This window comes from Dendrobates tinctorius, unplaced genomic scaffold, assembly GCF_039654945.1.
Source record: "Dendrobates tinctorius isolate UK_male_01 unplaced genomic scaffold, ASM3965494v1 ptg000254l, whole genome shotgun sequence".
Classification (NCBI taxonomy): domain Eukaryota; kingdom Metazoa; phylum Chordata; class Amphibia; order Anura; family Dendrobatidae; genus Dendrobates; species Dendrobates tinctorius.
The window spans coordinates 11,896,520-11,912,500 of record NW_027361921.1 but is presented as its reverse complement, the minus strand read 5'-3'; the positions used below and the strand labels follow the sequence as shown (position 1 = coordinate 11,912,500).

General features: G+C 43.0%; 1 protein-coding gene across 4 annotated transcripts in view; it reads right to left on the bottom strand.

Annotated features, from left to right (window-relative positions):
- STAT1 (signal transducer and activator of transcription 1) overlaps positions 1 to 15,981 on the bottom strand; it is a 630,302-nt gene that overhangs the window by 528,578 nt on the left and 85,743 nt on the right. For all 4 annotated transcript variants that reach the window (XM_073558164.1, XM_073558167.1, XM_073558166.1 and 1 more), the window contains exons 4-5: positions 6,588 to 6,686; positions 2,653 to 2,742 (exon numbers count right to left, since the gene is read on the bottom strand). In XM_073558164.1, coding sequence (XP_073414265.1) covers positions 2,653 to 2,742; positions 6,588 to 6,686 — 189 coding nt within the window. The remainder of the gene's footprint in view (positions 1 to 2,652; positions 2,743 to 6,587; positions 6,687 to 15,981) is intronic.

Below are 15,981 nucleotides of genomic sequence, written 5' to 3'. Positions count from 1 at the left end.
CCCTGACCTCAACCCTATAGAGAACCTTTGGAGTATCATCAAGCAAAAGATCTATGATGGTGGAAGGCAGTTCACATCAAAACAGCAGCTCTGAGAGGCTATTCTGACTTCATGCAAAGAAATACAAGCAGAAACTCTCCAAAAACTCACAATTTCAATGGATGCAAGAATTGTGATGGTGATATCAAAGAAGGGTTCCTATGTTAGCATGTAACTTGGCCTGTTAAGCTATTTAACTCCAAAATATCCTTTTTGTTAAGTGAATGTGACCTCCTAATGCTGCAAATTCCACAAATGAGCATTTTCAGTTCTTTAAAACATATCAAATGTTTAGAAATTCTACTGTGCCTAATAATTTGGAACAGTGCAATTTGAGTTTTTATTCATTTTGGAGATTATACTGTTATTATTGGGAGGTTTCTTCAATAAAATTTGATGTATACTCTAACCGGTGATGAAGTTTATTAGACTGACTGTCATTTGTACCGATTATTTAGGAAAATCAGAGAAAAATATCATTTGCATAATAATTTGGAACACAGTGTGTATATATATATATATATATATATATATATATATATATATATATATATATATATATATAGTGTTAACAACATTTCCAGAATAAAAGGGCACCAATATAATGTCATGTTGCACCATTACATGATCATAAGGTGCAGTAAAAGTAAGTATGCCCAAGAGTAACTACTGCAGAGGACAATCCGATAAGGCTATATAATATAATGTTGTCAGCATGCCCGCAATAAACAATTTGAATTGAGACACAGTCAAAATAAATGTATCCACGGACAACTGATACTAGTCAAGGTCCTCCTATACACATAATATTAGCAATATGTCCATAGTACAAGGGCTCCAATATGATGTCATGGTGCACCATTGTATAGTCATAAGGTGCAGTAAAAGTAAATATGCCCCAGAACCACTTGCTGCAAAAAACAATTGAATATAGTGAGGCACTTACCAGGGGACACACTGGAAGAAGGTGGGGGGAGCGTCTGGCAGCGACCTCTGACGCGCGTTGCGCGTTTAATAAATTATGAGATTTTTGCTATCATCGTTTCGCTTCTTTTCTTCTCCATTGTTCTATTATTAAATGGGAGTATACTCAGGACTGCAGAACAGGAGAAGGACTTGGGTATTCTGGTTACAATTAAGCTGAGTAGCAGTACTCAATGTCAAGCAGCAGCCGTAAAAGCAAAGAAGATTTTTGGGAGTATAAAAAGAGATAAAATCCTCTGATCTCAATGTATTGTCATCCATCTAAAAATCACTGGTGAGGCCCCATCTAGAATATGAGATCCAGTATGAGGCTCCACATTTTAAAAAGGATATTCAAAAATTATAGTCAGTGCAACGGCCGGCAACTAGATTACTACAAGGGAAGGAAGGCCTCTCATATGATGAGAGGTTAAAAAAGTTAGGCTTGATTAGTTTAGAAAAAAGATGCCTCAGCGAGGATCTGTAGTGTTAAGATGTTAATGGCCATCAGGAACTCACATTGGTAGCCTGTCTTTAAGGAACCTTTTAGATATTAGACAGTAACAGTTCAGCTAATATTAGCCTTGTATCTTCTGCAATTTTCCCAACACCTGGATTGCATAGCTCCTTTATCAATGTCTAGTGGGAACGCATATGTTTACAGTGTCTTTAATGGGAAAGCGTATGTTTATAGTATCATCCAATTACCGCATAGTTTCGTTATTAATGTTTAGTTAGAAAGGTCGTGTTTATAGTATGGTAAAACATTTGGTACCAGGAAAGCTTTTTGGCATGATCTGTCTGGTGATGTATTTGTCTGATGTTGATTGACATCTGAAGAGTTGGCCATTCAGCTGGAGGGATACTGTATAGAACGAATAAAATTTGTTAGGGCTTGTGTAATACTTGGTTACGCAAGCATTTGTTTCTAAGCAATACATATGCTGGGGGAAGACTTCAGCTAAGACAGAAGCCCTGTTAACCTGTGGACTAAAGGGGAGGTCCGTGATGATGCCACAGGGTGGATCCCAAGAATTTCTCTGTCATCGCTGTTTCACTTCTCACAGCTGATGTTCCCGGACTGATGATGTGCTAGTCCTGGTGAAGTTTTTTCTGTTTAGTGTGCAATGTAAGTACTTTACCTTTGTGATTTGTATTATGCAAAAATACACACAATATCACACTATTTCCTGCACACATTTAATTATTGAAATAAAATTAATCACCTTCTTTAAAGACATATTCGACCCATTTAAGTACTTGGCAAAACAGCATCTAATTTACATGTATAAATACATGTGTGGTCAGTACAAAGGACTGGCGCATGACTTATTCCTTCCAAAGACCATACTAAGGACCAGGGAGTGCTTATTGCGGGTGCAAGAAAGGCGATTCCAGCAGCTAAATAGGAAAGGGTTCTTTACAGTTAGAGCGGTCAGAATGTGGAATGTCGACCACAAGAGGTAGTAATGGCCAACACTATAACAGCTTTTAAAAGAGGGCTGGATGATTTCCTCAATACACATAAGGTTGTGGGTTATACATAATTTAGTGACAAGAAAAAATTATAAGTGAGAAAGGTTGAACTTGACCTAGGTCTTTTCAACCTGTGTAATTACGGTATGCAAGTTAAAAAAAAGTGACACTTACGAGAGCTCGATTCTTAACATCACACACTTTCTTATCCAATTCTCTGTGCTTGTCAATCATAACAGTAGATTGCATGCTACCAACTTGACTCTATAAAGAAAAGCAAACCAAAAACACAGGTTAGCTACTCACCAGGGTCACAAACATTTCTCATTGTACTATACACTATACAACACTGATTTATCATGCGCAATGTTGATATGCTCAGTACACTGTACATGCAAAGTATAGTCACATGATATTGCATCAGTGTCTGAGCTACAAATATTAAAATACAGGTACAAACACAGGAAAGGAAGCAAAATTATAATTATTTAATATGGATGCCTTTTTCAACACATTTGCACCTGTTTTCATACAGTTCGATCCATAAATATTTAGTCATGTCATTGACCAAGTTAGAATTGTTTTACTTGGATAGCATTTTGTAGTTTAATTAAAGAAGCACTCTGATCTATTATTTTTTTTAATTAAATGTGTGAATATGGTGTGTAGTGAGTGAATTAATATACTCACCTACCACTGCTCTCTCCGGAGTCCAGTGCCGTTCTTCTCCTCAATGACGTTATCACCCTTAAGGCTGTGTGCCCACGTTGCGTTTCCGCAGCGTTTGTGCCGGCTCAGACGATGCAGAAATGCTTAAAAGAAGCTTCAAATTAATTTGCATGCGTTTTTGGCTTTTTGTGCCAATGCATGCGTTTTTAAACGCTCAGGAATCACTTAGCGGCTAAAAACACAGCATGCTCATTCATTTCCGCATTGCTGAGCGTTTTTAGCCTTCCCCAAAGTTCCCAGAAAACGCGCGTCAAAAACGCGTCAAAAACGCACGTCTTTTGTGCAAAAAACGCGCAAGAAACGTACGGAAAAAAGACGTGCGTTTTCTGGGAAGGGGATCAGTTTCCTGAGCGTTTAAAAACGCTAATGTGGGCACATAGCCTAAGACTCTCTGCCTAAGTGCGCACGTTGCGCATTTGCTTGCAGAAATTCCTGCAAGGCTTCTGCATCTCTTGGCAGAAAAACACGCGCATTTTTTACGTGTTTTTGATGTGTTTTTGCAAATCCATAGAGCTAAATAAAGATATATTATTAAAAAAAGAAAAGAATTGTGATGTCATTTTCTTGTTCAACCTTTTCTTTTTCATTCTACATTGAAGACCACAATGTCATCACATACCATGTTTAAATGTATAATGTTCACACACAATAAGCGAGAATATATATATATGATCAAATCGAATCGTGGATGAGTGGTTTGTTTTTCCATTTTCTTGCAAAGGGTGTATCATATATATATATATATATATATATATATATATATATATATATATATATATATATATTAATACTAAGCCGGAGGTTTAGTAATGAACAGGCGTCAGACAGATACCCTCATTAATAAAATGGATAAAATGGTACATAAAGAGTTAAAGGCACACACACCAGCCTATGTAGGAGCATTAACATAATTAACCTACATATTTTGTAACAAAATAGCATCTGTCAGAAATCTGCGTGAAACACAGTATTTGTTTACATTCCAAAAAAAAAAATTTTTTTAAATTGCATGGGCTCCCACATAATTTTCATAACCAGAAGAGGGAAAGCCGACTACTGAGGGCTGATGTTAATATTCTGGGAAAGAGCCAATAGCAATAAAGGTTCCCAGGCTATTAATATCAGCTGACAGCTGTTTGCTTAGCCTTTACTGGCTAGTTTACAGGGGAACCTCAGAAAAAAAATTGACATGGGGTACCTTTATGAAATCGAACCAGAAAAGGCTAGGCAGACAGCTGTCGGCTAACATTAATAGCCTGGGAAGGAGCCACGGGTATTGGCCCACCCAGACTAAAAACATCAGCTCTCCGCCGCCACAGAAATGGCGCATCTTATAAATGCGTCAATTGTGGCACTTAGCCTCGCTCTTCCCACTTACCCTGTAGCGGTGGCAAGTGGGGTTCATATTTGTGGGGTTGATGTCACCTTTGTATTGTCAGGTGCAGGGCCAGCGTTGGGGGAAAGGCAGACTAGGCAGCTGCCTAGGGTCCCCACCCCCTTGGGGGCCCCCAGCGTCTATAGCAGACACTACACTGATAATCAGTGAATCTTCCCAGATAGAGACTTGCTGAGGACCTGTAGTGATATCATGATCATGTGACCTACCAAGTGACCGTGATGTCACCACAGGCCATGCATTCACTGGCCAGTGCACCTATCCTCCTGCACGAAGCCTGTGAGGCAAAGGGATAGGTAGAGACACGGCACCTACTAACCTGTCTGAGCTATGAGATAAGTAGTACAGCACCCACTGTGTGTGCTGCTCCTGGTGAAAATGGTTCCTGGCCTGCTGTCAGCAACTCCTGCTCTTGTCGGAAGTCACAGCAGAGGAGAGGGCAGGAAGGTGTCTGCTGGGAGCAGGAGAAGATGCAGCTCATAGTGTGGAACATCTCATTCCCTCCAGCAATGTGTGTATCCGAGGTGTGTGTATCCGAGGTGTGTGTAGTATGTGCTGTCTCTGAGCTATGTGTATGTGTTTATATGAATCACAAGTTTCAAATAAGCATTTGTTGTGCAGCATGTGTATGCCGTGTACGTGTGTGTCTTGTGCCATGTATGTGTGTGTGTGCGCCATTTACATGTACGTGTATTAGTGTTTTCTGTGTGCCTTGTACATGTATGTACAGTATGTGTGTATAAGTGTGTGCTATATATATTTTATATATATATATATATATATATATATATATATACACACACACACAATATATATACACACACATATACATACAGGGTGGGCCATTTATATGGATACACATAAATAAAATTGAGTGATATCAACTTCCTGTTTGTGGCAGATTAGTATATCGGAGGGGGGAAACTTTTCAAGATGGGTGGTGATCACGGCAGCCATTTTGAAGTTGGCCATTTTGGATACAACTTTATTTTTTTCAATGGGAAGAGGGTCATGTGACTCAAATTTATTAAGAAGTTCACAAGAACAACAATGGTGTGCTTGGTTTTAACATAACTTTATTCTTTCATACCAGTTATTTACAAGTTTATGACCACTTATAAAATATGTTCAAAGTGCTGCCCATTGTGTTGGATTGTCAATGCAGCCCTCTCCTCCCACTCTTGACACACTGATAGCAACACCGCAGAAGAAATACTAGTCCTGAGAACTAACACATGTTGCCCAATCCTTGGGCAGTATGGGTCACGCACTGGCTATATGGGTACAGGGACCCCACTATAGATTTGTTGAACGGGCAGGTCTGTGCACGCTGCCACGGATTGACAGGTCTCTGACAACTTAAGCGCATAGCAGAGATCTGACAATCTAGAGCAGGAAGAAGCCACCAGGGCGGCTATTAAAGTATATTAACATACCTAGCTGAGATCATGCAAGCATTGCCTGTTATAGGCTGCCCATGGATTGGGCAGCATGTATCCGGTGTTAGGTTCTATTTAAGGCCACGTTCACATGTTCAGTATTTTATCAGCATTTGTAAGCTAAAATCAGAAGTGGGTAAGAAATACAGACATGGTGACATGTTTCTGTAATGCTTTTCCTCTGATTGTTCCACTCCTGTCTGATTTTGGCTTACAAATAGCGAGGTAAAATACTGGCCAAAAACTAAACGTTTCCTAAAGGGTAGTCGGGTAAAAAGCAGTCGTCATATCACCACAGGATACAGCAATTGATAACCTCAAGACTGTTAGGGATTTATCACTGGGGCCCCATAATCGTTAGAACAGGGGAATTTCTTTCGAACATGAGCTCTGCAACTCATTCGTTCTTTGAGGGTCTCAGCTATTGGAATCCCACTGAACTAGAAGTTCTCAAATAACCTGTGGATACGCAATAGCATTTTCTTAACTAGAATAACCCTTTCAAATGATGTCTCCCTTGTTATACCGTTGCATAATAAAAATACCTTTGTATATGACTGAGCATTGTCCAAAATTTTACTTTCTTCTCTCAAACAGCTGAAGATTATCATTGCCATCTGTACAGGATCCTCTTGGAATAAATCCTACAAAAAAAAGCAAAAAAAAAAAAAAAAACAAATCTAGTGAATCCATTGACTAAACGGTAATATGTACAGTCATAAGGGTAATGGTAAAATAAGCCATCTCTTCAGAGTGGACATGTCACCCTCACAGAAGCAAGGCTTCATTACAAATTGTAAATGGAAAAAGAGCCAACACTCATTGTAAATGAAAATAGAGCCAAAACTCCATTTTGACCACTTTGAACAGGTGATTGACGTAGGATACAGTTGTGCTCAAAAGTTTACATACTCCGGCAGAATTTTTGCTTTCTAGGCCTATTTCAAAGAATATGAATGATAACACCAAAACTTTTTCTCCACTCATGGTTAGTTGAAGCCATTCATTGTCAAACTACTGTGTTTTCTCTTTTTAAATGATAAATGACAACCCAAAACATTAAATGACCCTAATCAAAAGTTCACATACCCTGCTGATTTTGGCCTGATAACATGCACAGAAGTTGACACAAATGGGTTTGAATGGCTACTAAAGGTAACAATCCTCACCTGTGACCTGTTTGCTTGTAATGAGTGTGTGCATAAAAGCTGAGTGAGTTTCTGGAATCCAGACAGACTCTTGCACGTTTCATCCAGCCACTGACATTTCTGGATTGTCAGTCATGGGGAAAGCAAAAGAATTGTCAACGGATCTACGGGAAAAGGTAGTTGAACAGTATAAAACAGGAAAGGGATACAAAAAGATATCCAAGGAATTGGTAATGTCAGTCAGCAGCATTCAAACTGTGATTAACAAATGAAAAATCAGGGGCTCTATAAAAACAAAACCACAGTCACGTAGACCAACAAAAATTTCGTCCACAACTGCCAGGAAAAATTGTTTGGGATGCAAAGAAAAACCCACAAACAACACCAGCTGAAATACTGAACTCTCTGCAAACTAGTGGCATGGCTGTTTCAAGATGCACAATAAAGAGGCGCTTGAAGAAAAATGGGCTGCATGGTCGAGAAGCCAGGAGAAAGCCATTACTGCACAAATGCTACAAAGTATCTCGCCTACAGTATGCAAAACCGCACAAAGACAAGCCTCAACTTCTTTAACAAGATAATTTGGAGTGATGAGACCAATATTGAACTTTTTGGCCACAACCATAAACATTACATTTGGAGAGAGGTCAACAAGGCCTATAATGAAAGAAACACCATTCCTACTGTAAAGTATAGGGGTGGATCGCTGATGTTTTGGGAGGGTGTGAGCTAAAAAAGGCACAGGAAACTTGATCAAAGTTGAAGGAATGGTGAATGCAGCACATTATCATTATACTGGAAACAAATTTGTAATCATCAGCCTGGAAGCTGGGACATACTTGGACATTCCAACATGACAAAGATCCAAAATACAAGGTCAAGTCGACCTGTCATTGGTTACAGCAGAACAAAGTGAAGGTTCTGGAGTGGCTATCTTAGTCTCCTGATCTCAATATCATTGAGCCAGTCTGGGGAGATCTCAAGCGCGTAACTCATGCTAGACAGCCCAGGAATTTACAGGAACTACCACAAAATACTTCAAGCTGTCATTGATATTAGAGGGGGTAAAACAAGGTATTAAGAAAGAGGGTATGTGAACTTTTGATCAAGGTCATTTGGATGTTTTGGGTTATCATTATGATTGTCATTATGATCATGAAAGAGAAAACACAGTAGTTTGACAATAAATGGCTTCACCCAACTACTAACTACTAGTGGAGAAAAATTCTTGGTGCCAAGAAAGCAAAAATTCTGCCGGGGTATGTAAACTTTTGAGTACAACTGAATACATATCTATATACACATATACAGTCAAGACAAAGTGTTGGCATCCCCAAATTATTCCAGAAAATGAAGTATTTCTCCCAGAAAATTATTGTAATTACACGTTTTGCATGTTTTGTTATACACTTTTATTTAGTTTGTGTATATTGGAACAACACAAATAAAAGAGAAAAAAGGCAAAAAAGGCAAATTGGACATTATTTCACACAAAACCCCCAAAATGGACAGGGCAAAGTTGTTGGCACCTTTCTAAAACTGAGGGTAAACAACTTTTGTTTCAAGCATGTGATGCTCTTTCAAACTCAATTGTAGCAAGTAACAGGTGTGGGCAATATGCAAAATCACACCTGAAACCAGATAAAAGGGGAGAAGTTGCCTTAATTTTTGTATTCTGTGTCTGTGTGCCACACCAAGCATGGAGAACAGAAAGAGAACTGTGAGGACTTGAGAAACAAAATCAACAATCTCAAGGTTACAAGTTCATCTCCAGCGATCTTGATATTAATTTGTCCAAGGGGCACAACATAATAAAGATGTTTACAACCCATGGCACTGTTGCGAATATCCCTGGAGGTGGACTGCAGAGAAAAGTTGATGAAAGGCTGCAACGCAGGATGGTGGATAAGCAGCCAAACAAGTTCCAAAGAAATTCAAATTGTCCGGCAGGCTCAGGGTGCATCAGTGTCAGAGAGAACTATCCGTTGATATTTCAAGGAAATGAAACGCTGTGGCAGGAAACCAAGCGAGTTCTGCTGAATGCAGCCTCACCGACTATCAGCTTCCAGAGATTGATACGGAGAAGACTCTAAAAGGTGACATCACAGGAAGCCAGGAGACTGAGCCAAAGATCATGTGACCAGAATTGCAGCTCAGGTTACAGCAGGGTGTGACTAGGCCAAATTTGTGAGTGTCATTTTATTATATTTAGCTATATGTCCCAGTGGTTTTGTCAAAGATCCTCTTTAACAATTCCACCTTCAGTTCCTGTTTTGGGACTTGCAGCTCTCTGGCGCCCCCCTTACCCTCAGGTCAGTCAGAGAACTACACCTAGGATAAGTAGTCAGAAAGGCTGCCTTGCTGTATACTGGTTATTGGGCACTCTGCAGGGAGGGCGGTATGTATATCCCCTGTCTCAGGTGGGAAATACACATGCAAAACCTCCGTTCTGTCACTGCTAGAATCTCCCAAATACCCCAGAACACACTTTGCTGCCACCAGTTCCGGGTTCTGATATTAAAATCAATATCGGGTCAGGAGCCAACCCAACAGTAGCGTGAATTTAGCCCAGAGGACGTGGTGGTACATTTAGAGCAAGGAAAACGAAGCTAGTAAATGTTTTAGTTTTATTCCTGAAAAAATAGGCAGTGTTTACAAAAATATAAAAAGATGTTACAAATGAGACAATTACAATATATAAAGGCAATTACAAAAAAACAGGGATTAAAAGATGAACTTACAGTTCTAAGTCAATGGCACGCCATGTGGGAGAGGGGGAGGGGCACCTTCCCCAAGGGAAAATAGTTCATCAGCACAGCTGTCTCCTATAGCTGGCACCCCAGACAAATGACCCCCCTTTGTCTGGGCCTCTGAGCTTTATACCTTAGCCCAAAACTAAGAGTCTTCCCCCTGGATGACTTCACAGGGTGGGCTGTTATGATTGAGCCACTGTAGGAGCCAAAAATAGAAATGCTAGCCAAGTCCAGAAAATCAGAGAAGTTGGCAGCTATCGGATTGCAGACCCCTGAACCTATAAACACAACTAGCAGTAGCCGTGGGGGGCTCCTACGATTCCCTAGGCCCCTCGATCACAGCCGGAGGACTACATAGCCTAAAGACAGAAAGGGAAATCTAAACTGCCCCAGAGCAGACCCCAAAGCAAAAGGCAGCCCCCCACATATAATGACGGTGAAGCAAGAAGAAAGAACAAAACACAGACAGAAAGATAGACTGAGCAAAGATGGGGCCCACGCTAGCTTAGATAGGAAAGGACAGGAAGGCTGCTGTCTGCAATCCGTGAAAAACCCTATGAAAATAAGAGCCAACAAACTGACAGTAAAAAAGGCCCTGAAGACGCTAGGCTTCAAAAAAGCTATGTCAGTACTAAGGAATATTCTGAAGACAGAGCAACAGGCAAAAGGAGATTCAGCTCACCCCAGCAGGGAATGGCAGAATTCAGAAAAGCAAGGAAAACAAAACACTAATGCAAAAAGGCAAAGCAGAAATCTTAGCTTTAGATGAGCAGGAATCAGACTGGTTTCCTAGAAGTCCACAGAGAAATCACCCGCAGGCCAGAAGGGCGTCGGCAGCCTAATATCCAGTCATTAACTCCACTCAGCCAGTCATCATCATCAGCCCCAGGTGTTTGACAATCAGGCTCACTACCTTTCTTCACCAGAAGAGGGAGTTCCTCGGGCCTCAGTAGTGAAGGGGAAAATGAACTCACAACAGTACCTCCCCCTTGAGGAGGGGTCACCGAACCCTCAACCACGCCACCAGGGCGATCAGGGTGAGCCCGATGAAAGGCACGCACCAATCTTTTGGCATGAATATCAGAGGCAGAGACCCAGGAATTATCCTCCTGACCATAACCCTTCCACTTAACCAAATACTGGAGTCTCCGTCTAGCCAGACGGGAATCCAGTACTTTCTCTACCTCATATTCCATGTTACCTTCAACCAATACAGGGTCTGGAGGTGCAACCCCCGGAACAACAGGTTCAACAAACCTCTTCAACAAAGATTTATGGAACACATTATGGATTTTAAATGTGACAGGAAGAGCCAAACGAAAAGAGACCGGATTAATAATCTCCAAAATCTTGTAAGGTCCAATAAATCTAGGCTTAAACTTAGGAGAAGCCACCTTCATAGCAATATTTTTTGATGATAACCACACCATATCACCAACCTTAAATTGGGGACCAATGGTCCTATGTCGGTTGGAAAACCGCTGGGTCTTTTCCTGGGAGAGAGATAACTTATCCACCACTTGGTCCCAGATCTGGTGCATTCCCTCCACCACAGTGTCAACCCCTGGGCAGGCAGAGGGCTCCACCTGCCCTGAAGAAAATCGAGGATGAAACCCAAAGTTACAAAAAAAAGGAGACATCAAAGTGGCAGAACTAGCTCTATTATTTAAAGCAAATTCGGCCAAGGGCAAAAATGAAACCCAATCATCCTGATCAGCAGAAATAAAACATCTCAAATACGACTCCAAATCGTTTTTTGTTCTCTCTGTCTGCCCATTGGTCTGAGGGTGAAAAGCAGAGGAGAAGGACAACTGAATTCCCAGCTTGGAACAGAAAGTTCTCCAAAATCTAGACACAAACTGGACTCCTCTGTCAGATACAATGTTCTCAGGAATCCCGTGCAAGCGAACCACCTGTTGTAAAAACAGGGGCACCAATTCAGAGGAAGACGGCAACTTAGGGAGTGGTACAAGATGAACCATCTTAGAGAACCTATCACAAATCACCCAAATAACAGTCATCCTTTGAGAGACAGGCATATCAGAGATGAAATCCATTGAAATATGGGTCCATGGCCTCTTGGGGACAGGCAAAGGCATCAACAACCCAATAGAGCGAGAACACGATTTAGACCGGGAGCACGTCCCACAGGACTGCACAAAATTCCTGACATCACGAGACAAGGAGGGCCACCAAAAAGATCGACTCACCAGATCTCTAGTACCAAAAATACCTGGATGACCAGCCAAAGTAGAGCAATGAACTTCAGACATCACTCTCTTCTTCCACTGGTCAGGAACATACAACTTTCCACTGGGACAACGCTCAGGTTTGTCCTCCTGGAACTCTTCCAGAGCACGTCTCAAATCGGGCGAGATGGCAGAAAGAACTACCCCTTCGCCTAAGATGGTAGCAGGCTTGGTCACCACAGGAGAATCAGCAAAGAAGCACCTAGAGAGGGCGTCAGCCTTGACATTCTTAGTTCCAGGAAGAAAAGAAACCACAAAATCAAAACGTGTAAAAAAACAAGGCCCACCTAGCCTGTCTAGGGTTCAAGCGCTTAGCCGACTCTAGGTAAATCAAATTCTTGTGGTCAGTGAGGACCACGACTTGATGCTTAGCTCCCTCCAACCAATGTCTCCACTCCTCAAATGACCATTTCATGGCTAACAGTTCCCGATTCCCCACATCATAGTTACGTTCAGATGGAGAGAACTTTCGGGAAAAGAAAGCACAGGGATTCATTTTAGATGTTACAGGATCCTTTTGGGACAAAACAGCTCCTGCACCAATCTCAGAAGCATCCACCTCTACCTGGAACGGAAGTGAGACATCAGGTTGCCGCAAAACCGGGGCGGAGGTGAATCTTCGCTTCAGCTCCTGAAAGGAAGAAACAGTCTCCGGAGACCAATTTAACACATCAGCACCCTTCTTAGTCAAATCAGTCAATGGCTTGGCTATACTAGAAAATTTTGCTATAAATTTCCGATAAAAATTAGCAAAACCCAAAAACTTCTGGAGGGCCTTCAAAGAAGTGGGCTGAACCCAATCGTAAATGGCCTGTACCTTGGCCGGGTCCATTTCAATAGTTGATGGGGACAAAATAAATCCCAAAAAAGAAATCCTCTGTACTCCAAAAAGGCATTTAGATCCTTTGACATACAGGGAATTCTCCCTCAAGATCCGGAACACAGTCCGAATATGTTCCACATGAGAATCCCAATCCTTGGAGAAGATCAAAATATCATCCAGATAGATAATCAAAAATTTATCGACAAAATCTCGGAAAATATCGTTCATGAAGCACTGGAAGACAGAAGGGGCATTAGTGAGCCCAAAAGGCATTACCAGGTACTCAAAATGTCCCTCCGGAGTATTAAACTCTGTCTTCCATTCATCCCCAATGCTTAATGCGAATAAGATTATACGCCCTGTGAGAATCATGTGGGAATAGTGGATGCGGGCAGGTATATCTCGCCCAGATTCCTTTCCTATGTGGCCTAGTCTGGTCAGTATCGCACCTGCCTGCTAATGAATAATGGGAGGTGGATATAAAAGGATGCCAGGTGGTTGTGTGAGTGTCTCAGCCTGGGAACACAGAGAGCCTGTCTGTGTGAGAGACACACGTGAGTGGAAGCAGTGCCCACTGCAACTGTGGTTTGGCTGGACGGGAGAAGCCCGCCAGTTGGTAGTTAGGTTGTCCATTGTTTAGTTAGTGCCGGACAGGCAAGGATTTGTTTTATGTTTTATTTCCTTTTGCATTGCTTTCACCGTTAATAAACCTGACCCAGGGTCAGTTACACCCGAATCCCAGCTCTGCGCCTGAGTTTCATGTTGAATGCACGTGACCTTTGACCCCAGCAGAGGCGATCCCGGAGTGTTTTATCACATTGTGGTAGAGAACGCGGGCATCACGTTGCAAGCATGAGCATGGAGGACGTGGTGAAAGCGCTGGTACAGTCCACCTCCGTCCAGCAAGAAGCTAATCGGGTGATGATGGCCCAGCTGAAGGAGTTGGTGGACATGACAGTTACCGATCGTTCGCTTCTCCAGCAGGTGGCGCAGCGCTTGGCAAGCTTACCTGAGGTTAACCTGGAAGCCGAGTCGAGAGTGATTCACGTGAGTCGGTACTGGCAGAAGATGACGACAGAAGATGACGTCGAGGCATACCTGACTACGTTTGAACGGACGGCGTTGCGAGAAAAATGGCCGAAGGCAAGATGGGCCGGCCTGATTGCCCCGTTTCTTTCCGGTGAGGCCCAAAAGGCTTATTATGACTTAGAGCCTGAAGCTGCGCAGGACTTTGACAAACTGAAAGCCGAGATCTTGGCCCGGCTGGGAGTGACGACCGCTGTCCGTGCACAGAGAGTGCATCAATGGACTTATCAGCCGGATAAACCACAGCGGTCACAGATGTTCGACCTGATCCACGTGACGAAGAAGTGGCTACAACCCGAGGTGCTGACATCGCCAGAGATAATCCAGAGAGTCGTCATGGACAAGTACCTGAGAGCTCTACCGCCAGCCCTGAGGAAGTTGGTAACCCATGGAAATCCGACGACGGCAGATCAACTGGTGGATCTGGTTGAACGTTACTCCGTGGCGGAAGGACTCCGAGACGACGCTACCCCACCTCGTTCTTCATCATCTCCACGTGGAACCGGTAAGACTGTTCCAGGGAGTAGGGGAGATGGAAAAATCCCTAAGACAGTGGTGGAGGAAAACGGGACTGCCCGCACTGCGAGGCCGAGAGTAACGAACTATGGTCTAAGCAAGGGGCCCGTTAGGTGTTTCCGCTGCCAAGAGATGGGACATATTGCTGCGAACTGTCCGGTCACTACTGAACCCATGCAGTGCGACGTCACAGACTCTAAAAACCGCATGTCTATGGTTGCACGGGTAGTGAGTGTGAATGCCGGTCAAAAGGATGTGGAAAAACACTTGTGTGATTTAACTGTTGATGGCAAAAATGTGGTGGCATTGTTAGACTCGGGAAGTGTGGTGACTCTGGTGAAGGCCAGTCTGGTGTCAGCCCCGACTGGACCATCAGACAAATTTTCTGTAACGTGTGTGCATGGAGACACCTGTTCGTACCTCACCACGGTCATATGCATTACAACTTCCTATGGGTCTGTGCAACATAAAGTGGGACTCGTCCCGGCGTTATTGCATGATGTTATCCTGGGCCGGGATTTTCCCCACTTCTGGCAATTGTGGGAGAATCAGTTGATGCCTTCGGGTAATGGTGTACATGATTCTTCTCCCAGGGCGCGTGTGGGTCCCGAACCCCGGGAAGAGGTCTCCCCGGAAGACTCGGGGGAAGAGTCTGCGGGAAATGACCTGCAGTTCCCGTTTTCAGTCATGGCGGGTGATATGGAGGAGACCGGGGAAGAGGAGGAGGCTGACAGCCGTCCACCTCCCCGTTTGCCGGATTTAGAAGTTCAGAAAGATGACTTTCAAAGCGAGCAAATAAAGGATCCTACCCTTTCTCAGGCTAGGACAAATGTAAAAGTGATAAATGGGGTACCCGTAGAACCTGGCTCTAGGCTGGCATATCCTTACATGGTTCTGGAGAATGATTTACTCTATCAGATAGAGAAAAAGGGGGAAGATACGGTGCAACTATTAGTCGTGCCAAAACCCTACCAGCGGCAGGTGCTGGACCTGGCCCACGGACATGTGATGGGAGGTCACCTGGGAGTCCAGAAAACCGCCGAAAGGATATTACACTGTTTTGTTTGGCCAGGCATGCATCACGATATCCGTGTATATTGTGAGTCTTGTCCTGACTGCCAAGCCTCTGCACCTAAGCCCCTGTTCTGTAGCCCTTTGGTACCCCTACCTATTATTGAAGTCCCGTTTGAGAGGATTGGGATGGATTTAGTTGGGCCCCTTCCACGGTCTGCACGTGGACACCAACATATCCTGGTCATCTTGGATTATGACACTCGTTACCCGGAGGCCATCCCTTTGTGTAACACGGCCACCAAGACGATTGCCAAGGAACTGGTGCATGTGTTTAGTCGGGTCGGTATACC